General features: G+C 36.9%; 1 protein-coding gene across 9 annotated transcripts in view; it reads right to left on the bottom strand.

Annotated features, from left to right (window-relative positions):
* The window catches only part of ppfia4 (PTPRF interacting protein alpha 4), a 129,842-nt gene that overhangs the window by 65,922 nt on the left and 37,841 nt on the right, over positions 1-26,079 (bottom strand). For 8 of the 9 annotated variants that reach the window (XM_089125310.1, XM_039673671.2, XM_039673672.2 and 5 more), the window contains exon 2: positions 2,188-2,289. In XM_089125310.1, the coding sequence (XP_088981436.1) occupies positions 2,188-2,289 (102 nt within the window). Of the gene's footprint in view, positions 1-2,187; positions 2,290-15,884; positions 15,966-26,079 lie in introns of those variants that run through there. The other variant, XM_089125309.1, reaches the window with a different exon arrangement.

The raw sequence follows: 26,079 nt of genomic DNA, 5'->3' as shown, positions 1-26,079 counted from the left end.
AAAATGTGGCAAGTAATTTACATAAGTGAAGCATTTACATAAACGCTTACCCACTGACTAAATTTCAGCAGAACTAGTTGACAATTAACCTTCAAATGGTCTTCGTTTCCTGTTTACACTCCTGGGCTTGAGTACAAATGATTGAGTAATTGTACAAAAAAATATACATTACATATACATACAACATACAAATAATATATCATTATTTTTGGTTACTTCTCATCTATTCATTAATGCTGTTTTTTTTTTTTTTTTTTTGGGGGGGGGGGATAAAAAAAAAATACTTTTTTATTCATATACCAAACAATTCCTCAAATATACCATTAGCTTGCATATGAAATATTATTTTTTATGATACTGTACATTGCATTTATGCTCTAGTACTAGGCCTTAATTTCTGTGTAAATTTCTTCATTTCTGTTTTTTTTTTTTTTGATACATGAAGAAAATATATTTAGTTTTTTTTTTTTTTTCACATTTCCCATTAATTTTAATGTGGGGTCATATTGAAAGACCCTGAAGACCAGAAGTGTATTTTTTTTTTTTTTACATACCTTCAGAACAATCAAATCAAGCCCAGTTTTTTTGTGTGTATAGATAGATAATGTATGAAAAGTCACAAAATCTTATTCCTCTGAGATGAAGGGAACCTTTTTTTTAGTAAAGTTGATTGGTTGATTGGGGTCATGTGGTATAGACCACATGCCCCGATTGAGGGCTACAAAATGAGTTCTCTAACCATTCAACAGTTTGAGCTCAGAATGATTTTTTTAAGTCTCTTCTGCTCACCAGGGCTGCATTTACTTGTTCAAAAATAGGGTAAAACAGATATATTCTAAAAAATATTATTAGAATTTGAATTTAGACATTTTAATATATTTAAAAATTTAATTGTTCGAGGCGGAGGTGAATTTTCAGCCTCATTATTCCAGTCTTTAGTGTCACATTATTGAAAATAGAAATTTTGTGTAATATTTTACGTCTTTACTGTCACTTGTGATTAATTTAATGCATCCTTGCTTAATAACAGTTATCATATCTAAATTAATTTCTAATTTAATTTATAGTTTAATAATAAGTTCATTTTTTTAAAGAAATCTTACTCACTGAAAACTTTATCTAAAATAAACTAAAGCTAAAATAAAATAATGGGACAAAACACTTAAAGGACAACATGTCCAATATGTTTTCTTGATTATCAAATATAAAAAGTTTTATCTCTAAAAATCTTATAACGCTAGCACTGTATATGGGGCATAGAGTAATGAAAATAAAAATTGCTAATTAATACCACTAACAAGGTTCAAAATAGCCCAACACTAACACGGTAGCATAATCAGGGTCCCTACATGCAAACCGAAGCATTGAGAATGTTGTAAGTGTACAGACCGTTTAATAAGAAGATATTTTATAAAGACAGATATATAAAGGCAGATTTTTATAAAGACAAATATTTTATAAAGACATTCATTACTCTATGCCCATATTCTAGCGTTATAAGTAGGGTTGGGTATCATTTGAATTTGAACGATTCTGATTCCGATTCCGATTCCTTGTTTCGATTCCGGTTCCTAACGATTCTCGATTCTAATTCTTTTAAGAGGCAGGGTCAAAAAAGTTTAACTAACCTTGCTAACCAACGGTCTTTCTGAAGGAAATAATCCTTTCTGAAGGAAATACTCCTTCTGTCACAAATACTCCTTTTGTCACAAATTTTGCATTTTGCCGAGATTTCGTTATTTTTAGAAAAGTAAAGCCACACTTTGGACCACCGACGTAAGCTACTCATGTTCGACTCGCGCGGTTATGCCAACACTTCCGGTAGACGCTTCTTCGTTGGTGTTGTTCAGCGGTTTCTTCTTCCGCTCGGCGGACTGTGAATATCGAAACTAGGAATCGAAATTTTAACTTTTGAACGATTCCGGGAAAGACGAAAAGTTAGTCCCGATTCCAATCGATACTCGATTCTCGATACCCAACCCTAGTTATAAGCTAAAGGGTTTTTAAGGATAAAACTCTTTGTATTCAATAATCATGAAAACAAATCTCAGGGAGCGGTTGACTATGTACCAATGTGTAATTAGACCAAAGGTTCATTTTGCGCCGGAGTTCTCCTTTAATACTGGGTAAAACAAAATACTGGGCCTGTACTGTCCAGAATGTACAGTATTTGGGATGTCTGCTTACCCTGGTATTATTCCTCTCTGCTTTAAGCTCCGATATCTCCTCCTCTTTTTCTAGAAGCTGCTCTCGACACAAATTCAGCTCCTTAGTCAGGGTAGCAAACTCCTGTCAGGAGAGAGAGAGAAAGGAGAGAAATTAATTCTTTCATTCGATATAAATAATTCACACCAATATGCTACTGTTACACCAAACTAATACACAACACTCTGGTTTGACATGTCTTTTTTTCATAACTTCCAGGGCTATACATATCTGCTCAAGGAATGATAATAACTCAATAGTCACAAACAGTTCAAATAGTCACATTTCATACTGTATGTTTGTTATTGATCTATCTTTACATCTCCTCCTCAGTCTCCTCCTTTACATGTCTCCTACAATGAAAATAAATGATCATAGCCCATAGAGCTCCAGAGTTAGTAAAGCTTTAAGTCCTGTTCCCACAATTACTGGCCTTTTGTTGACCAGGACCACACATTTTGAACACAGGACCACACAGATGGACATCACCCATTTTTGTGTGGTGTGAGTAGGACCTTTAGCCAGCAGAAATGCCAAAACACCAGTCACACTTTAATAAACAAAAATCTAATGTTTGTAAGGACTAAATAGGTACTTATGTTTAAAGAGATACTCCACTTTTTTGGAAATAGGCTTTTTTCGAAGCCATTTTTTGTTAATATTTAGAAGAATATCAGTAACCAGACAGTTTCTGGTCCCATTGACTTCCATAGTATATATTTTTTTCCTACTATGGAAGTCAATGAGACCAGAAACTGTCTGGTTACTGATATTCTTCTAAATATCAGAAAATCGGCTAAATGGATTTGAAAACGGTAAAACTCAACTCAACTCAACTCTGGGAGAGTGGTAAAATGAGCCTATTTCCAAAATAAGTGGAGTATCCCTTTAAATGTGGGCCCTCAATTGTATGCATGGTCAAGACATCTTAACCATAACCCTTTCTGCATAGTGTGGTCACATTTAATGTTGCACTGCAAAATTCTGTGGACAAAATTCAATCAGTTTAATTGGAATCTGCGTGATTGAAAAAAAAATTCCCCAGTTATTGGAATAGGTTCAACATTGTCACACTAATCTGCTGTGAATGCACCTATCGTTGGCTTACGTAGAAGATCAATCTATTTTATTTCAAAAGGGCAAGAGATATATTGTGTTTCAGGATTAGTTAATATAACAGAACGTCCATTAAACAAAAAGAATGAGACTGATCTACAGTATATCAGGACATCACCCACATTATCCATTACATTCCACTAACATTTACACTGCATTTCTCATGAAGGCAGCGACATTCTGATTTGGGCTCTGCCTGTCAGTCCCGCCGGCATCAGGGCTGCAGTATTGCATGGCTCAATTGCTCTGTTCTGCGAAGAGCCCTGGCCAAGCCTCTGGCACTAGGCCCAGTTAACCCAGCTGTTACTCGTGGTCTTTTGGGAAACTTTCAGGGCACTGTTGAAGCATGTCAATACCCCCTCCTGTTTCGGCATGCATGCATTCATACGCTCTTTAATTCAAGTGCACAAAATACTAGGGGGCTGAAAAAATGGTCACATGGATTTTCCACAGATGGTGAAATGGACAGGAGAAACTGTCATCCTTGCTGAGCGGCAACAGGGGGATACGAAATTATTTTGCTTTGGAGGAGCAGAAGGGTTTGAATCCAATAATGTGTTAAAATAATATCAAAAGACATCAAAAAATTGCACCACTCAGGATCATGTGATCAAAAAAACTTTCTTAGAGGATAGTTCACCCAAAAATGAAAATTCTGACATGATTTAAAGACCTCTATGTATGTTCTTTCTTCGGTGGAACATGAAAGAAAATATTTTCAAGAATGTTTTTTTTTTTGCACATACACTAGAAGTCAATAGTGGTGTTGATTTGGACATTGACTTTCGTTATGTAGGCAAAAACAGTTGAAACATTTGTTAAAATACCTTCTATGGTGTTCCAGAACAAAGAATAAAGAAAGTCATACAGGTTATGAACGACATGAGGGTGAGAATGAAGGATGAAGTCACGACTTTTATTTTTGGGTGAACTACCATGGAAGTTTCTTTTCTGCGAGCTGACTCTTGATTCCTGCTAATGAAGTGATGACCACACTGACAATCGCTGTATTCAAATATGCGTACTTCCATACAATAGTAGGTTAAACAGTATGTGAGCCGAGTACGCAGTATGTTTGATTTCATAGTATTTATAAAACAGTAGACAAAAATTACCTTCTTCCAAGCAAGATTCTGAAGTGTGTATTAAATGGACACTTGACTATTCCATGAGGCCACAGGAGAGGATTTGTGAATGGACGAAATGCGAGTGAAACGGAGCAACTGCCGTATGTCATGAGACAATGACACGTCCAAATTTCCTTCATACTATATACAACATACGTTTAATGGTTTTTCAAACCAAATGTCATACGTTAGTGCTTTTGGAAGCAGCAAATGAGTTTTTATCAAGTTAACACACTGTATTCAGGCTATTGGGTCAGCTAAGATTGCCATGCTTAATGATTACTTTCAAGGCCACACATTGTGTTAGTGTGCTGTTTTTCTGCTTTTTGAATAATGCTGCCTGACTGAAATACAGGGGCAGAAAGGACTGGGTGGGGGAAGAGAAAAAGGAAAATGGGTCAGTGCGTTCATTTGATTTTTTTTTCACAGGAGTGAAGGAATAGGCAGGAAGCACGTTCAAATCCACAAACAGATGTTGGATCTTCCCGCCTCTTCCAATCACTGAAACGGCCTCTGAAACAGTCAAGCATTTCTCTGATTATAGGAATGGGTGAAAGACACTAAAAACACATTGTATCAAAGAAAGCAATTCTATTTCAATGGGTCACGACTCCTCGATAAATGCTTGAGAATAAACAAAGGAATTGAAAACAAGCATTTGGGGTTTGTCATCAGAGATTGCTGTTTCAGTGCTCAATTCAAAAAGGGAAATTGCAACTCCAGAACTATAGAAGTAACACAAGAGGATTTTCTGTGCTGAGGTTTTGCATTTGAAGCCCTGGATTATATTTTTATTGTGACTTGTGAGCGTGAAAACCTGAAATCCCCCCAGTTAGTAGTCGACTTACTTTCTCGTCTAAAGAATGTGGTTCTGCTTAAAAGTGGTTGCTATAAAACTTTTCAGCTCTTGAAGTTAACCAAACAACTATTATTGCTATAAATAAGTCTTTACAAAAATAATATTTCAAACTCCAATTGATCCAAAAATGTCCACATAATATCAATAAATGGTCAGTATAAAAAATCAGTATTTTGTCTCAAAAAAAAAAAGATATACTTTAAAATGAAATCATTGCAGTTAAAAATGATGATTTTAATTTGTAAGTATTGCATTTAATGAAGTCACTGAATTCAGCATGAGCATGGATAACAGATATGGACCATATTGACCACCACAATCATATGGTACCATTATACTATGCAATATATGCAGCCTCATTGCCATTCACACTTCAAGCTCTAGTGGTGTTAAACACTTGCAAAAGCTGAGATATCCCATTCATAAGCACATAACTCCTCAGGTGAATACTATATGAAAAGCAAATCAGTCCAACTGAGATATAATTCATAAGCTGAGCCTCTGAGAACACTTTCTTCATTTATGCGTCAATGTAGGTACCACAGTTAACTTTTCTGTGTGTTCTAAAACTATTTTCTCAGCAGAGGAATAAGGCTGACATAATTACCATTTTGGCACTGAAAAAAATGGCACCACAGGAAAGGAACACTGCTGTTACAGGTCATCGTATGGACATCAATCATGTAAAAACAGTAAACGTATAGTTTTGTGTTTTCATGAGATGATAACATATGAGGTGTGAGTGCTTTTTGTCTGTGACAAAAAGCATGTGAACACGTGAACACGTTTAATGCCTATTAGCTCTTAAAAAAAACTGAATCCAAACTTTCTGTAATTTTTGATGGCTATAAAACATCACCATCCTCAATTATTTAAAACATTTCTATGGCAAAAATACTCGTTCAAATCAGGACAATGTTTTGCATGGCAGCTAAACTCACTAAGGAGTTTCTAAAATGTCAAATACTGCAGCAGTACCAATAAAAGAGGTAAAAATCCACAACATGTCAGCCAGCATTGTGACCTTGTGAGACGGTTGTCAGCAGGTGAGCAGTATTGAGCTCAGACAGCTCCAGGGATTTCTCTGTTTGGTTGGTAAAAGCCTTGGGATTAAGGAAAGGAAGGAATGTTGCCAAATACAGCAGCGTTTCTGAGCACAGGATTAAGTCATTCTGAAGCCCACATTACTACAACACTCACACACACATTGTAGAGGCTATTCAATATGCTACAAATAGTATACAACAGTATAGTATTTAACAGTATTGTTCATTTGACACCTGACATGGTTAGCCAAGGTCTATTGACGCTCGATGCATATATGACAGTGGATGAAGCAGAATAAAATAAAATCCTTTACTACAAATATCAGAGCAGGTACAGTAAATGTAAAAGGGACTACTACAAAAGTCTGATCAGGCATGTTGGATTTTACAGAACATTGTCATTTGAGACTATAAATTTAAATTAACAAACTTCTTTTATTTTGAAATTACTAAATTACGGTAATTCCGTGTCAAATCAACCAAATTTCAGAAATTTCCCTGGCTCAAATTTTTTATTTTGTTGATATTTGCCTGTACAACAACAAACATAAAGTAATGCACTATTCTGTAGACATCCTCCTGAGATTTAGAGACAATTTACAGGGGTGTAAAAATGACTTTAGAAAGATGGCAGCATCATTATTTTATTTTATTTATTTCTTTTTTTTACACAGAGATTGGTAGGTCTTTTAGTGAAATCTGCCTGATGAAGTGAAGCCCTGCCCTCGGTTTGTCCCCTCTATCTCTGCTGCTTTTACAGCATTTTTCAAAATTGCCAGTGGGTGGAGGTCAGGCTCTGACCAGGGGTTTAGCTACCCTTTAATATCTTAGATTCTCATTCTTAATAAACTCTTCTTTTGAAATCTTAATTTTTAAGGCCCAGGCCCTATATAATTAATTGGAATTATATCTTTAATATTTCCTGAGTTACGGACAAAAAACGTGCTTTTTGCCATTTTTGAACTGTCAATGTTGGCATATAAAGCAGCAAAGTGAGCTTAAGTCGACAGCTTTTATTAACAGACCTACCAATTTCTGTGCAAATATACAATTATGATGCTGCCATCTTTCAAATTAATTTTTACTCTAAAAAATAGTGGATTACTCAGTAAATATACATCTGTGACATTTAAAATGTTGGCTTTCATCACTTTGTATGTTTGTATTTGTACAGAAAAAAATATATGAACAAAATCAAATTTTTTAACTGGGGACCTCTGGTTGAACTGACACAGACTGACCCTAAATATTATCGGCGACGGCATTAAAAACAAAGTAGTTTAATTTTTCATAAATGTTCCACAGACGCTCACGCAGAAATGCCACAAACAGCTTTAAACTTTTTCCCCACCTCCACCAGACAAGCTTACAGTAAGCCGATTTCTCTTAGTCTACCCAAATCCATAACAATGTTCAATGTCTTACACATGAAATGGGTCCAGAATATACAGTAGAAACATGTTGAAAATCAAGGACTGAAGAAAGGCCAACAGAACTAAGCAAACATCTGTACAGGTCTTTAGCCACTCTCTGTTGTAAACTAAGACCGCTTAGTCAAGCCTTCCTGCTCAATGAGTGCTTTTACACATACAAAAAAAAAAAAAAAAGTCAAAAGTTTAAAGGCAGATTTTTGCTCTAGAGTGAAAACCAGACAGTTCATTGTGACACTAACTGACACAAACACTTACCAAACAGGTGAACATTTCACAAATTAATATTGCATGTTATGTCTCTTAGAAATTTTAGAAACAGTCTCATTGTGGTTCAATGTTTCTCATGTTTTCCGTATCAGTGTTGGTGATAATGTCAAAGCTGTTTCATCTGACTTAACTAGTTTACATCACAAGGCATTTGATTTGTTGTTTGTATAGGACAACACCGAACTGGAACACATTTTTTTCACTGGATCTCACAGCGCTGTTTAGTGGCCGCATGGTCAAAATGGTCAAAAAAAAGTAATTGTATTCTTTCTATGTGAAATATGTTAAATCTTACTGTAATAGCACAAAAACCCTATCTATCTTTCAATGTAGACCTTGTTAACAGTGTGCTTGAGTACGACGATACAGCTAAAAAAAAAAAAAAAAAAAAAAAAAAAAAGCTTTTTTAGACAAGTGAACCACTAAAAAAGAATCAATTGAATCAATACACTAAACTAATTCATGGAAATTAATAAAATTTACGGACTAAAACACTATTTTGCTAAACAACACAGGCACTATTGAAACATCACCATACGTGCAAATTGCAATACAAGAACCATTCATGAATTTAATGAATCATCAATAACACTGAAGTCATTGGTAGATTAAATTTTGCTTACTTTTATTAAAATTTGTTTGTGACTACATTGCGGATAAACATTGCTTTATACATCTACACACCCTGAAGGTCCATTAGTGGGTATGTCAGAGTACAAAAAGCAGACTGAATCTCTTGGCTTTTGGGTTTGAAGGGTTGGGACTGATAGGAGGACTGATATTGGTTTATTTCATACCACAGCTGCTCTTTTTTGGCTCATCTTTCCCTTGGCCCAATGCAAAGAGGTAATTGTTGGAAAGTATGCAGAACCTAGTGCTTAATTAGCTGCTAATGGATTGATTCCTCTAAAACACAGCATCTCCTGTGGGATCTGGACAGATTAGGGCCATGCACTCCAGGGCTGGAATCAGTTGGGCAGAGTATAGAGACAGGCATGTAAGGTTTGGACAGCAGTGGCCTAAACACTGACAGGATGCCTGTGGATACTGGAACAGGCGAAGCAGAGGCGAGGGGCTAGACTTTTAAGTTTGCATTTAAAGAGCACCAAAATATTCTGATTGATCAAGGCAGCCAGGAACTAACATCCTGCAGATTCACCACTCCCTTCATCTATCATTTCACAAAGAGAATTTATTCTCAGACTTTATAAAAATCAAACTACACTGTAAAAATGATTTCTATCACTTTGCTCACTCTCTAACATGACACATGGAAAGTAAACTTATGCTCAGTTATGACAGCTCAGCATATGAAATATTAATACAAATAGTGAGAGTAAACGCAATGCAGTTAACACTGTTTTATCAACTGCTAGCAGCACAGATGGTTTCACTGACAAACCAATGTGAAATTTATAACAGTCACTCATCACTGCAGTAGTTTAATGTAAATTTCCTCCCTGATTGGTCAAATGTGGGCTAATGATAGCCTCCACAAAGACTTCATTCCACAGAAAAGTTATAAATCACTGGCCCAGGGAGTCCCAGGGGAGACAATATGGAGTAAAATCAAACCCGATGCTGCAGAAAAACTACAAAATGTCACTGAAGGACAGAATAAACCAATAAGTCACTCAAGGTCATGTGTTACAGTGATAAAATCCCTGGAATGCATTGTCTCGAGAGGCTTATTGCTTTTAAAAAGTGGCAGCAACAGCAATATAATAAAATACATAATTGTTAATAATAAACATTAGATCTAGGGCAGTCAAACGATTAATCATGATTAATCGCATCCAAAATAAAAGTTTGTGTTTACATATATATATATATATATATATATATATATATATATATATATATATATACACACACACACATGCTTGTATATATTTAAGAAATATTTTCATGTATATACTGTATATAGATTTATATATAATTTATATTATATATAAATATAAATATTTTATATATAAATAATATTTTTTCTTAAATATACAGTACATGCATGTGTATATATATATATATATATATATATATATATATATATGTCTGAATCATGTGTAAGGACCATTACACTATAATAATTATTTTTCATTTATCATTTCAAATGGACCTCCAGTCTCACATCGCAATGCAGATTTATGGATGAAGTATCAGATAACACAGAGAATCTAGGATCAGATTTTTCCATAACACCCCCGATCTTGCTCAATACATACTAAAGCGACTCGGTTGATAAGCAAACAGGATGCATATGTAAAACCAGATTAGTGTTTTCAGCACCTCCACTTCCCTCTGAGGTGTGATATCAGTACCATGGTAACGATGGCTCGAACACATCCGCTGTCGTCACCCTTGCCAATGCGGCAGAAAACGATGCATCCCTGAACTTTGTGTGTGTTAGAAACAAAGACCAGCCTTTGACATTATATTCCACTACTCCCTAACATATACAACTGGGCTTGTTTAAAGAGACAGGGCTCTCATACTTGATTCTGATTCTGCAGTAAATCTGGATAAATGACTGTTGTTTCAGGCAAGCAATTTCCTAAACATCTGCACTATAGTGTGATGTGTCTCATATCACTCTGTACCATGTTAATATGAAGTATTTTGATGTTTTATCTGTATTTTGAATTACTGTATGCATTGCATTGTGTTGTTTTAAACGTCCGTAAACTTAATGGAAAAGTACGGGCAATTTTCTGCCAGGACATTATTCGTTTATTTCTACTATGGATTTTTTTTTTTCATACAGTGTAGCTATTTAATTAGGAACAATTGATGAAACATCACCTAAGCCTCCGTTGCCAATTCCAAAACTTTGTTTTAGAGGTAGTAACGGAGGCTTGAGCCACTGATATGCAGACTAATGTAGTTATGAAAGAGAGAGAGAGATTTAGCATATGTAAATAACCCGAGTCACTCAGTATTCAGCAACAGCGTCTCTAACAGCGAAATTGCTTCAAGTACAGAAACGTTTCAACCATTCTGAAAAAATTGTTGCGAAACGATATATTGATAAAGTCGCCAATGCTGACTTCTTCATAGATAATAAAGCTTAATTTTGTGGAAAATAGTTGGAAATAGTCTAAATAGTAATAAATAATGGAAGTAGTTTGTCACTGAAATAGTTTGTGCCTTGCATGTCATTTTGATCATATTACTTGTTATATCTATTTTCTTGAGTTTTGGTTCTTTTGCTGTTGTTGACTTTAAGGACCTTTGAAATACCTGAAAACATGATTTGGCGAAGTGATATGGAACTCTAAGAACTCTAACGCGCCTGGCGTATGTTTTCAATTGATGTTCCCAATGTTCCCATTTCAATTTCAATAGGAGCGCCGCGTATTTTAAACGCCATGAGCGTACCGAGGCGCTGAGCGTTTTTTTTCACGCTGAAGCGCCGAGCGCCCGGCGTTTTTACTGGTCGCTGGGAGTTGAAAAATGTTCAACTTTAGATAAAACGCAGCGCTCATCACTGTCACTTTTTACCCAGCCATCCAATCACAGTGGAGGAGGGGCGGGACTAATACCACACCGACCAACTGTCAACATTCAATCTGCTGCGGATATTCTGTATCATAGCAACAAAATGTCTCAACGGAAAAAAAACGCTCTCAAGCGCCCAAAGCATGGCGTCTTCAGCAGAGCGTCTAGAAAACTGGATAAAAACGCTTTGGTGGACACACGGCCTAAGGGTGTATTCACACCTGCCTTGTTTGGTTCGTTTAAATCGAAGATAAATCGTAGTTCGTTTCCCCATGGTGCAGACCTTTTGGACAGGTGTGAATACGGCAATCGAACTCTGGTGTGGACCAAACAACCGAATCGAGACCCAGCTGAAGAGGTGGTCTTGGTACGGTTCGTTTACGGTGTGGACATGAACCGACCCAATTGCAAGAAAGCACTGCGCCTTTGAGTTAACAGGCTTCCGTAGTCGGAGTTGCATTATGAGAAAGTCATCTGTTGTAGCATACTACATTCTCTATGAATGAAAACTTTATACCTTATCCATCTTTTGCGCAGTGCCACTGTCAGCATACCATGGTAGGCGCACATGAGAGCATGTTCTCTCTGCCGGAACCGTCTTGCAGGACATCGTCGTGAACTATCGGACTTTCCTGGTGTGAATACACTCTTAATACAGACCTTCCTGGAACTACTTTAGCTGTGGATCTCCTCAAAAATAATTGCACACCTTAGAATGTTCTTCAGCCAATCAGAATCAAACATTCAACAGCCCCCATACTATTACTGTTAGATGTTCATATGTAAATTGCACAAGCTTATTTTGCATTAGATCAAAATGTCTGAAAAGCAATTACATTTACATACCAACCCATTGACCCTCCCATCAAACAAATCAGGACAGAAGTGGTTGAAAGTGGACAAAAGAGACAGATTAAAACACCACTTGCAAACCGGTATGCGTCTGCCTCGTCTATCTGTGATCCGATCGACCAAAACACATCTTAATACCAGGTGTAAACAGGGCCTTAGAGATTGTAAAATGTCAGAAGAGGCAGCTACCCGATAACTGAAAAAAGGTTTTGGCACAGGACCAAAAATATGAATCAGTCTTACACAAATTTAATTAGGTGCAAAGGCAACAAAAGCGCAGTTGACAAAATGCCAGAATACACATTTACTGAAGTGTATCACAGACAGGGGACACAGCTCAGTGGGACCAGTTCTGATCCTACAGCCCAAAGCTAAGATTACTGACAGAAACCGAGAAGATAAAACAGAAAAAAAGAAGAAAAAAAAATCACACAGAAAAGAGACCAAATATATATTGTAAAACAACTCTAAAAGTTTCATATAGTTCTTCTGACAAATTACATTTATCAATACATGCATAAATTATATATATATATATATATATATATATATATATATTATTTATTTTTATTTTTTTCCCCAATACATTTATTTTAACAGCAGTATTTCAAAATATATATTTGGTCCAATTACACAACCATTCAAATGTTTGGGGTCAGTAAGATGAAGTAAAAAGAAGGCGAGCTTGAAACCCTGCAGGACAAGCATTGTTCTCACCCCTCTTGTTTCTGCCTATGTTTGGTCTTTAATGTGCTATTATGATGAATCAATCTCTATCAGGAGCGCTCGCAATTAGAGTTCGGCTTTTTCCGACAGATGTCGGATGGCGTCACCCGGAAGACGGCGCTCTTCGTGACTTTCCGTAACACCATCTATGACAGTCAATTCGCCATAAAACCTATATTCTTCATTCATTTCTCAAGTAATATTTACAATCACATAAATACCTGTTTGACTTCACAATCACAGTCCTTGTCAGAGCTCATTTCCCAGTACATTCAGAATCAGCATCTGGCTCATTATCACAATCTCAAACAAAATACTCAAAACTGTAATTTTCAACATCTTCAAAATCAATATTTTGACCACTGTCAGCTACTTCACCAAATCCAGCATTAAGTGACACCAGTACTTGCTCTGCAGTAAATCGCTGAGCCATTTCAAGTTAGCTGATGATACTTCCTATTATAATTTTGTTTTTGGTTTTCTGCCTGCGGCAACTATAAGTGAAATGTCAATTCGTCATTGTGTATCAGACACTGCCACCTTGTGGCATTTATTCAGTCATCAAAGATTTTATTATTTGTGAGCAGGAAAATATAGGCCTACTTACACTATTACACACCTCAGGTTGTTTACAATTTTTACAAAAAAAAAAAAAAGAGAGAAAACAGGCCTTCTTTAATATTTTATTTTCGTGTTATATTGTTCATAATTTATTGATTGAGAAACTAAAGGTTGTTGAGGAGGAGGGTAATGAATGACACCCTTGTCACTAAAGACCCGAGGTATGCGTTTAAGGGTTAATCGAGTGCAAATGCAGAAAGTAAGCTAAACAGTGAGACAGATAAACAAATAGAGAGAAAAGTAGAAAAGGAAAAGCAGAGAGTGCACAGAGAGAGACACATCTCTCATCAGACCGAATCTGTCAGTCACACTCTAGTGGAGGCAGATGCTGTGAAGGTGCAGACACATGTCGTTCTCATCAGTGAACTCCAGTAACGTCCAGCACAGCCATCAGGCTCACCGAGAACGAGAGGAAGCAGACTCGCATTCGGCAGGAACATAAACACGCCACATTTCAAAGGACATATATACGGCTAGCTAGCCTGACAGGATTTTGGGTAAGGATATAACAAGAGTTGAACTGAGCCTCAATACTGAAAGTGAATCTTTTAGGTGACGTGACATAACATGACCAAGGGAACCGTCACATCCACATCACCGGCTCTTGCAGAGTTCCGTTCTCTCATGCATCACAGACGGTCTGATTTTGACAAGCTCAAAAGTGCCTTTGGTGAGAATAGAGAAAACATCCATCAATAGATACACAAGAGAACACAAAAGACAGTGTCGGGCCGGCACTTCCTGACAGAACCAAAGTTAGTTCTCCCCAACAACTTTCACATCAGATCACCACCTCTATCGCTCCTTCTCTTGTTCTCTGTGGTGCCTCAACCCAAAATAGCTTCACGCATGTATTCCTCATTACCAAACAACAAAATGTCTCAAGAAACCTGGCTTGGAATCTCTCTCTCTCTCTCTCTCTCTCTCTCTCTCTCTCTCTCTCTCTCTCTGGGGATCCAGGCGACAGAAAAAGCTCAAGAAGTTCACTGCAGTCAGTGCTTGAGAATGCATCTTGAAAAACACAGTTTTTATATAGAGAAATATGCAGCTTGGGGATTTACGGTCAAGTTATTATGAATGAAGACATTAATAATAAAACATTAACTTAAAATATAATAAGTAAAATATACAAATAAGGTTGCAAATTCCAATCTCAGAGACATTTTTACTTTCTAAGTTACGTTTTATAGACCATTTTGGTAAGTAACCCAATTTTACCAATTATTATTGGAAAAATAATGTGTTTTTCTACGAATATCCATTTCAGTGTAAGTCCAAAAACAGTGTATCGGCCAACAAGTTTAAGCTACCTTCGAGTTCAAAGTTTTTGCTTCATGTAAATTAAATTTTGCATCCATTGTTGTCATGACACTCATCAGTGTATCTTGTTTTTAGCTGTGCAAGGCAAGTGATGCATTACCAGTGCATTGTAACGGAGGCTAGATAAGTTTAAAGATGCAAGAATGAAAAGACCAACAGCAAAATGTCTTGCAAACACTGTGATTATACATAAAATCTACAGACACATACAGGCAGTTATCATTTAGCAGCACAGCACCTGTGTGCTAAAAACAACAGCTTGTCTTTAATTAGCGATAACACACGTGCGGGACACTGAACATATTAAGACAAGAACATAAATATTGCGTCCGTGTCTGTTTCAAGCAAATCGAATCTTAAATAATTTGAATTAGGTTTATACTTAAAACAACTGGGTATAAAAAAGATTAAAAAAAAAAAAAATCAAGATATATTCTCTAAATACAAGTCTTATTAACTTCTAATGAAAATTGATATCATTTAAGGACGATACAATACAAACATAAATACCTCGACACAAAACACTTGAAATAAGCAACACACGTATATACGCTTCCATACACACACTAAAGTTTAAATACGCCACTGAGAGTGGCCTGTTTCCCTGCTTTGAGTTAATTAATGCACCGTCAAACCTGCAATGTAAGCAAGTCAAACAGCCACTTAGTCTGTGTTCCCTTCTGCGATTTACTTTCAGAATGACTCTGCACAAGAATTCCCATGTAGGCAAAGGCTCTAACAAGAAACGTCAGCGGACGCAGATGTACATGTTTAAACAGCCAGCCAATGCCAGGACGGGTCACAGCCCTTCACCTACCTGATACATGTATGTGCTCAAGTAGATCCCATTGTTTAGTTGGATCTTCAGAGAGGTGAGGTTCATCTCGCAAGAATCATATCAGAACCTGGTTTGGATCTGTGAGCCCCCCGCAGTGAGGAGTGAAGGGGAGGGTGGAAAGAGAGAGAGAGAGACAGAGAGAGAGAACACAAGTCTCCCTCTGTCTCTAAATCCCTGATGGATGACAGTAAGCTACAGAATAAATTAAAGTATTCGATGCCAGACAGCGGTACAACACAACTCTCCGGACAGAGACCCACATGAAAACCAAAAAAAGCGTGTAGCAAGAAAAAAGGATGCTAAAAAGTGCGAACAGAAAAGTAAATAGAGAAAGGGATGGGGGAGAGGCAACAAAATGAGGATGGGAGGGACACAAACAGACAGTTTGGATAGAGCGTTTACAAGCATCGCATGTGAGGTTACATGAGCCCCTTTCACACAGAGCGTTGATCCCATAAAATTGCTGGAGTGCCTTCTGTGTGAACGCAAACATGTCCCAGGATTGATCCTGGAATTGATCCCGGATGGGGACCTGGTAACAATACCGGGATCAGACACCTCATCAGTGTAATTTTCGGGAATCTCTGTGTCAAGGGGGCTATGGAGACAGAAAGGGTTCAAAATATGGTGGACACCAGCCCACCTGTCATGGGCATCCAAACCTTGCAATGGCTTCATCAAAACACTCATATGGAGGAGCTACTATACCAGGGACGATTGTTTGCAGGTTGACAACCATCTTTGTCATACAGCTTTTTAGATTAAATGGGACGTTGATTGCGATTTCACTTTTTAGTGTGTAAATAGTGTGTAATGTTGCTATTGTTGCTAATGTTGCTATTGATATATTATATATACTAGTTATGCTATTTTGTGTCTACGGCAAACGCGTACAAACATTTTGGACCTGAATTTTGTATATGTACTAATGTTGTAAATGTATTTTTCATGTATATATACTTTATTATGTTATTTTTTGATTTGATCAAGAACTTAACACTAGAAGTGCCAGAATTCCAAAACTACTAGAACGGCCACAAACGGTCATTTTGACCGTTAGATTCAAAACAGTGTTGATGAATAATTTTCGTAATTATTTTTGTCAACCACATTTTTTCAAAGACGAAAACGAGACGATAACTAAATAAAAACTAGGTTTGAATGACAAAAACTATGACGAAACTGTTAGATAGTGACGATTTGCGACGCGGTCAAGGCTATAATAATAGGACTCGCAGAACTAGTGAACAGCCCATGCAGCAAAACAAACAGCGCAGGACAGGGCAGCAGAGCTCACCAGGATCATCCGACGTAAATAGAACATCTGGATCCGCCGTGTCTGATGATAGCAGCCGTCTCTTTTTGCTTGATGTGGACTCTGACTCTGAATCACTCTCTGATGAGGAGGAAATGTTAACTTGCACCCAGGAAACGTCGCTGTCACTTTCCACCTCCGATTGTTCCCCTGCATCCGAATTATAGATAACTGTAGTCCGGTTTTATTTGCTTATTTCTGATCAACAACTAATGTAGAAATTATTATATAGCAAACACCGCTACAGAGGTGACCGGACGGACCATTCTGTTGACAGTTGAGAGAGACCAGATCAACCGCGGGATATTTAACAAAAAAATACCGCAAAATTCAGTGCGGTCAATATGACCGTCTATGGCCGAAATAGGTAATATGTTCATTTTTTTTGTTTTGCCTTACGTTTACGTAACTTAATTTATATGAAAAGCATTTTAAATGAAAATACAGACAATTTTAGGAAAAGTCAGGTACCAGCAGGATTTTATTATTTTTTTCAACAAAGTTATTATAGATATAAAATTCAAAACGGTCAAAATGACCGTTGTGGCCGTTCTAGTGTTAAACCAATGCCAACTCAGTTAGTTCAATGCTATTTTGTGTAAGACAAACGTAAAAAAAAATATAGGCAAATTACCATTCAGAAACGTTTTTTAAGAGCCGTGTGTGGTGATGTTCTGCTTGCCTCTCTTCATCGCCACTGATTCTGGCTCATACTGATACTGCAGTATCGACACCATTATGTACATTTGACATGAACAATACATGCAACTTCGCCCGTAAAGGTAATGGGCGTGAATTTTCCGGACAACGTGCACTACAGTTTAGCAAATCACATCACACCGGCCCAAACTAACCAATCTGAGCCCACTTCCTGTTTCTGAGGGAGTGATTTCATAGACTCATGAAGTCAACTGGTCGTTCAAATGACAGAGGAGAAAGCAGCTTACAGTAAAGGTGAAATTTATGAAAAATAAGACTTTTTAAAAAAGAAAAACACAAATCCATGTTATATTGAACCCCATAAACACAATCATGCAAAGAAAAAAAGCAATAAACCACCTTTTTAAGATGAGTCAATGAAAAATGCCCATGGGGTTAAGCTGAGAGACATCTTAACCTGACAGTGTTAAGGGCTTGATTTAATAACCACAATAGGTACTTTCCTGTTATCCGGACCCCACCATATACCATTTCGGAACTATAGTCATCCCTGATTGGTCTTAACCCCAGTGACGGGTAGGTTTAGGGGCGGGGTTAGGGGCAGGCCATCATGGGGTCCGGATAACAGGAAAGTACCCCACAATATTCCGCAGGTCTATCAGGGTTTTTCAAATGAAACAACATCAAAATCTATCTATCTATCTATCCATCCATCCATCCATCCATCCATCCATCCATCCATCCATCCATCCATCCATCCATCCATCCATCCATCCATCCATCCATCCATCCATCCATCCATCCATCCATCCATCCATCCATCCATCCATCCATCCATCCATCCATCCATCCATCCATCTATCTATCTCTGACTATTTATGTTTTATTTTTATTTATTTATTTGCTGATGCCAATATCAGTCGATATATATAGTCGATATGTGATATCACAATATTTTATTTAAAATAGTAAATAATGTGACAAGATAGTAAAATTCAATATGACATAAAAATTCTAATTGAATTAAATCTGTACAATAAAACATGGTTTATACTTCTATCAACTTGATTCTGTAATCATATTATAGTATTTTCACAAATAAAGAAATTATCTATGTGCACTGGAAATAATATTTTATATAACATCACATTGTTATCTATTTATTCCAATATTTTTGCAATTATTTTACCTTGCTTAGTTACAGTTTTTCTCAATTGCTTTGGCACATTTTTCGAAACAGTCTTAACATTCTCTAAACTGTGAGTGCAAATGTCACAACTGTTTGCAGGAACTTCAAAACTTTATAGCATGTCTGCAAAATGTAGTTACTCACCCAAAACATTTAATTCATGCTTCAAAACCTAGTTATTTTGTCAATAATTTGGCCAAGGCCACCAAAATCTAAAGTATTTTTGTCATTGTGTGAGCCACACTGGTCAAAATGTTTAGTTGTTTTTTCACCACAACAGTCAACCATGAAAATTAAGGGTTTATTGTAAACAAATCTCATATTTGTTGAGAAAAGTCAATATTAGTTAGTAAAAAAAGGAAAAAACAGTGTTTACAGTGTTTATTTTTGTACTTCATGTGTATATACACAATACAAGTGCATTTACTGTACATGTAAAGTAACTGACAAGAGTAACAAAATTTCACTTTACATTTCATATTTGTGTATTACCACAAATACACAAACAACAAATAACATTCATGGAAAAAAAAAAAGAAACAAATTATTCTTGGTGGACATCTTGTCGCTCACGTTGGTCAGGCCAAAGATTTTCATCAACATCACATCTGATGTTACCATTGCCACACACAATGGAAAAAATCTCCTTGAATGCTGCACCCATCCCCTGCAATGGTCAGATTTATGACATGATCCACAAGTGTGGCTCTGATTTCATCAGAGACTCTGACTCTTCTATTTCCACCTCTTCCTCGATTATTTCTTCCTCTACCGTATTCTAACACGCCTTCCAATTGCTCTTCCATGAGCATGTTGCTGCAGTTCAGGGTTGTGAATGTCCTCCATTCTATATATATATATATAATCTATATATATATATATATATATATATATACTCCCAAAGTTGATTGGTTAAATGGTTAAATGGTTGATTCATATTAGAGGTAATTTGCAATTCGATTGCGAATGCAATTAGAGGTCATGTGCCAATTTAGCAAACACTACAAACAATGTCAATGTCAGATATATTTTAGAATAAACAGTACATTCATGTGTACTAATAATGATAATTGAATAGATCGTTTTGAATGTGATGGCTTACACAATAAAAAATGTCTGAGAAGTTCTGAAGTGTTTGACAGTATAAGTGAGAATCGGGTCATCAGTTTTGAACAACAAGCCATATGCAATTATTTGTTGTCCAAACTGCAGACAGTTGTATGTACTCTTTGCACACATGTGCCAAAGCATTTGCAATTTGCTCAAATCAATAAGAAATTCCAATCTGATGTGAAAAAGAAGCGAATTGTTCAGAGATCTGAACTTAATGTTTTGGGAAATAAAAAAAACATTTGAGAACTGAGCCAAAGCAATTGAGAAAAACTGTAAGATGCAAGACAATAATAAAATAAAAGCCAATTACATATCTCTGTAAAAATAAAAAAAATAAATAAAAAAACAGCAAAAAAGGGCAGTTTTATGCAGGAGCAGTTTATAAAGAGCAGTTTCTGTATCTAAAGGGCAGTTTATATATAAATGGAAACTGCCCATATAAAATGACCTGTTTGTTTTGTTTTTATGTGACATTTAGGGCCAGGTAAATCTGAAATGGATATCAATAGTCTGTGGAATGAAAGAGTGATAACACTCAAAATTGACCTGCATTATGTTCTGAAGCCATTCCCCCTCTCGCTCCCTCTGTTTTCCTGGCCAAATCTCCACCGTCCTACAAAATAGGACATAAGGGGGGAAAGAAAATGTGCACCCTAACATTCAGAAGGTGTTAAGCACGTTAAGCTGTCCAAGAATTTACTATATGTATTTAAGTGTGTGATATATGTGTCCGAGACAAATCAAGCCCTGAGCCAAGTCAATTAACACAAAATCGCATTCATAAAAACCTCATAGTGATGATATTAGGGGCTAGTTCTATATCAAGAATTACACTTGCGCTGAAATATAACAGAGGCTGCAATAAAGAGAAAGGGATTAGCGTCATATTCTTCTGTTTCTGGGTTAGACATACAGCTACTGTTCAGCTCACAACACACAGCTCAAAGGCTTTGAGTAAAAGTGACAGAAAAATGGTCCATCCAAAGGAAAGTTTTTAAGAAACCAAACCATGTCTCAAGGCACAGAGAAGATGTGAATATATATTGAAGCAGAGCTCGCTCTGCAAAACATATATCTTTCATCTCTATTTTTGCGTGTTTGTCATTTCTACTTTTTCTTGTTTTTGTTTTTTTCTCTTCGTCATATCTCAAACACAAGATTTCACCAACAGACATAGCTAACTGTGAGCTACTGGGATTTCACAGTTTGTGTGGTGTTTTGCATTTTAAAATTAATAGGGACAGTCTGGATGTTTAAGGGAAAACAGAAGATCATCTTGTCGAAATTCACACTGAAAAGCTAAACTGATCTGGGAACAGTGTGTTTGGTTAGTGAAAGGAAGAAGAGTGACAGACATCTGTTGGGACTGTGGGAGACATGATTAGGATAATGGTGCGTTCACGTGATATGGTAATTATGGTAAATACCAAAAGCCGACGTGGAAAATGCACATGAACACCCCACATGTGGTATTATAGAATATTGATTCACGAGTTGCCGAGAGGAGATAACCTTTGACCATTTCAAAATGGCGGTGAGCAACGCGAAAAATACTATTCATGATCTAGAAAATACACAGCATATTATTTACAGTTTGAGTTTTAGATAAATCATTTTCTTGCAGTAGTAGATGACTTGAGCAATCTAAAATAGTTTTAGCTAAATAACAGGTCTGGATCTCCATCTTTTTACCACATTACGACAACAAAAGCACTTGAATGCAACACACTAGTAAATACCAGTTCACAAGTGGAAAATATCAAATTTTCCATAGCATATGCTATGGAAGACACTTGATTTGGAGGAAGAAAAACAGGAAATGTAATGGCAAGAAAAAACACCCAATGGGACAAAACAAGCACTGGGTCTATCACAGGCGGTTGACACTGACTGAAGAGTCCCACATGTGGGAGGACATAATGGCAAGACTAAAGGAAAGCACAAAGACTCGAATCATGGCGGTACAAGAAGAAGCACTTAGAACCAGATCAATGGAAAAAAGCCAACATAATACCAGTGAAGACAGGGGTATCCCAGCACAACTGCAACAGATGCAGTTAAAGGTGAAGATCCAGATCCAGATCCAGAAAAGAGCAATCCTTGTACCATGCAGCTCAGATCAATCTCTGAATAATTAAGCCCACAGACCACAAATCAAGAACCACCTCTGATCAACAGAAGTACATTTGCATATGTGTCTGTGGGACCTAATTTATAAATGCCACACTTGAATATCAAAGCCACTGAATATAATGCACCGACTGGGAAATTCTGGGCCGATACTGATGTTTAACATGACAACTTTGCCGATGTTTCTTTTTTCTTTTTGTTATTTATTCCTTCTTTTGAGCCACTGAAACATAAGTCTTTCGGCTCTTGATCACACTATCCTAGAATGAGCGCAAATTCAATCAGACCAATTTATGAAACAAAAACAACCTTTAATGTCACTTTCTGGTTGAAAGTTGAAGTTCTTTTCTGAAAAATATCATTCAAAAACCTTTGACTGCTAACTAATCAATGAAAATATTGTTTCAGTACATTGCCCAACAACATTATTTGAGTGGTTTTAGCCTGATAAACAAAGGCCCTGTTTACACGAGAACGCTAGCTGGTGAAAACGTAAAAATATTTTATCGGATGTGCCTTTCGTTTACACAGCGACAGCGTTTTTGGGGCTAAACAAATTTTGGGAAATCTTAAAAACGCTCCACCGTCGCGTTCCCGTATAAAGGGTAAAAACGCAAAAGTCTGCTTACAGTGAAGGTTGTACGTAGGTGCGCGGACTTGGTGTTGTTGTGTGGCAGTGCTCCATATTGCCACCTAGCCACCTGGAGTGCATACTACATTGTATTGACATTTGTGTGTCACCGTATGCACACGGATTTCCCACCCAAAACGCTCGTCTAAACGCAGAATTAAAAGTGATAACGCAACGCCACTTTTGCGTTTTCTCTTCAGAATCGTTTCCGTGTAAACATAGCCAAAAACTTGTGAGTCAAAAACTCAATGAGATTATTTTCATGGCCCAATAAAAAATATTTTTTTCTGATAAATAAAAAAAAAATGCATCCAAGTGTAAATGCAAAAACAAGTGAAATAAATAAATTATGTTATTAATATAAATTATGTTATTCATAAATACAAACATAAATCTTTCACCGTGTGCATTTTTCATACGGAATAAAACATTACAGTGTTTCAGAACTAACAGGCTGGAACATGGGGCAACTTATAAAACAAAAACAGTACCTCAACTTACAGTAAGTCACCTGCTGCTGTATCTCTGGGCTACTTCCTAATAAGATGCATGTTTTACTTTACAAAGATAAGCATCTCTGCCTTGTCACAGCAAAGCCTATTTCTCTTTTCATCCAAGACATGAGACACAGAGCTGAACCGCTCACTCACTAATGTATTTGCGTGCCATTTGAGTTCTGGAAAACGCAGGTGGTTATTTCTCCAATAGCAGAGTGCACTCTAACCTCTGGGAATAGAGGTCTCTGCCAGGACAATACCCAGTTGTTGGGATTCAGAGGTACTTGTCCTCTCTGGTCCATTTTCTTCCAGGAGAGAGCGCGGGTTCCCTCTTCCATCTCGGTACCTTCCCCCGCCCAAATAAAAAGAGGGGAAAAAAAGTTTCTCCTGAGCACAGCGATCATGACACATATAATCATCGGCGAATGTCATTTTTATTTCCCGATGGCCGATGGCAGTTAATGTGTTTATAAAACTTCACAAATAGCTCTACTGTATCACCAGTAATATAAGAGAAATATAATGCTCTTTTTTGAGATGTTTTCACACATACCGAATGACCTGTAAGGAAAGTTCCACTTCTTGTTCCCTGTCTGGAAGTCTTTAATCTTCAACCAATAACTAATTACCAATCTCATATCTACCCGTTCAGTCGGTTCAAACACACTGCATTTAAAAATGCAGTTGTCAAAGAAACAGAACACATCTATGCCAAGTAAGAATCTGGTTCTGAAGAGAAGAGATTACAGGAGAGCAGCACTATGGTCACTATTAAACACAACACAGTGAACACACCAAGCTTAATGAGCAGCTCTCAACTTCACTTCTTACGGCAGCTCTAGAAATTCACTGAAGGAATAACTGAGTTTGAATAAGGACTCTTAACTAAAGATTCTCAGCAAAGTTTTTTTTTTTTTTTTAAGCAACAAGTTTTCTAATGAGAAATAACAATAGTGTGCGCTCGGCTGACTAAAACTGGATGGCTCTGCCACTCACAATACAGTAGTGCAACAGTAAAACAGATTGCTGTCATTGGACACTCAAAGGTAATGGGTGAGATAAGAATATCATGATGACCTCACTTTGAAAAACAGTGAAGTAAAAGTTCTGACATTAAAAATGAAAATCTCCCCTCAGGTCTTGCCTCCCCCCAACAAGTCACTGTTGGAGACCTGCTCCATCATTTGTAATGAGACTGAGCCCCCTTGTGACTAGGAGGTGTAAGTGCTGACCTGGAGTGGGGCCGCTTCTCTGACTGCATTTCCCATGATGCTCTAAAACAGATGTTCTTCAGTAAGAGCTTGATGAAGAGTAGCTAATTTCAATTACACACTCTCTTTAAAAACATGAAACTTAGAGTTATGTGACGTTTAGTCCAATTTGTGGTGGCAATTTGTGGCCTTTACAATTGTTTCCTTTTTTTCCCCCCAAATCTGTTTGATGTGAAGGACCCACTAATGATGATCCCCTGTCGACGGACTTCTTTCATACATAGCCATCAGTATGTTTTAAGATATATTTTTACTGTGTGAGTTAGCAATATTTAATGTTAATTTATATTATTTATATATTATTGTATTAAAATAATTTTATGGTATTATTGTAACAAAGTCAAAATACATAATTAAATGGTCAAATAAAACATTATTCTAATATATTATTAATTTATCACAACACTTAAAAAAAAAAAAAAAAAAAAAAGGGGGTGGGGGGCTGGAGGAGCATTTTGTAGCAGATAAACACATGTACAATTTCTAAGTCTTTCTTTCCAGGAAATGTAATTTTTAACAAAGCTATTCAAAGATTACTTTGAAAAATGTGTTTCAGTACACATGAAAGCAGAGAGGGCTTGCCAAAATATTATATGGCATCTTTAACACAACTAACCTAGATGATGAAGAGAAAAAGCATTATGTCAAGGACAGAATAGCTGACATTTTACAAATATTTTTAGTAATTGCTTCAGTTGCATTAACATTTGTGAGAATCCCACAACCCCTTTTCTGTCTCATGACCATAAGGTGAAGAAATAGACACATTTCTGGAAGGAAGACCACAGGGCACAATGATGTCAGCAGCTCTACAAAAAAAAGCTTTTACTCATCTGTTCCCACCCTGTCTCATCTCTTGTACCCCACACCATGCATCTTTCTTTCCTGAGGTTTTCTTAAAGCACCTCTTTAGATAATCTCCTTACGCTGGACTGGGTGACTGCATGTTTGAGGAGCCATTTTACAGCTCAGCACGCTTCTCGAGGAACATACTGTAGTGTACATGCACATGCACGTTAACGCCCAGTTGCCGGTGTCAGCACAAAAACAGAGACTCAGCCACATATGTAACTCACAAGCACACAATAACTGCGGCCACACCCTGAGGTGTCCCTTGTGAGGTCAATTCACCTCCAAAAAATTCCACCCTGGGATTTCAGGGACTCAAGCTCTATATCTTCTCATAATGTAAGATTTCTGTGCATAACATCTGTCAGAAAAGGTGCTGGTTAACCTGATGCTGAGTTACAGCTCCAATCCATCATTGCAAAATGGCATAAGCAAACCATTAATCACTCATACCATGTAGTGCTGAGAACAGAATGTGAGTGAGTGATTTTATTTTAGCATGAGGTTATTGAGTGTCCA

The sequence above is a fragment of the Pimephales promelas genome, chromosome 21 (genome assembly GCF_988280905.1).
Source record: "Pimephales promelas chromosome 21, fPimPro1.hap1.1, whole genome shotgun sequence".
NCBI classification, from domain to species: domain Eukaryota; kingdom Metazoa; phylum Chordata; class Actinopteri; order Cypriniformes; family Leuciscidae; genus Pimephales; species Pimephales promelas.
The sequence above is the reverse complement of the archived record's forward strand: the minus strand, read 5'-3'. Positions and strand labels throughout refer to the sequence as shown.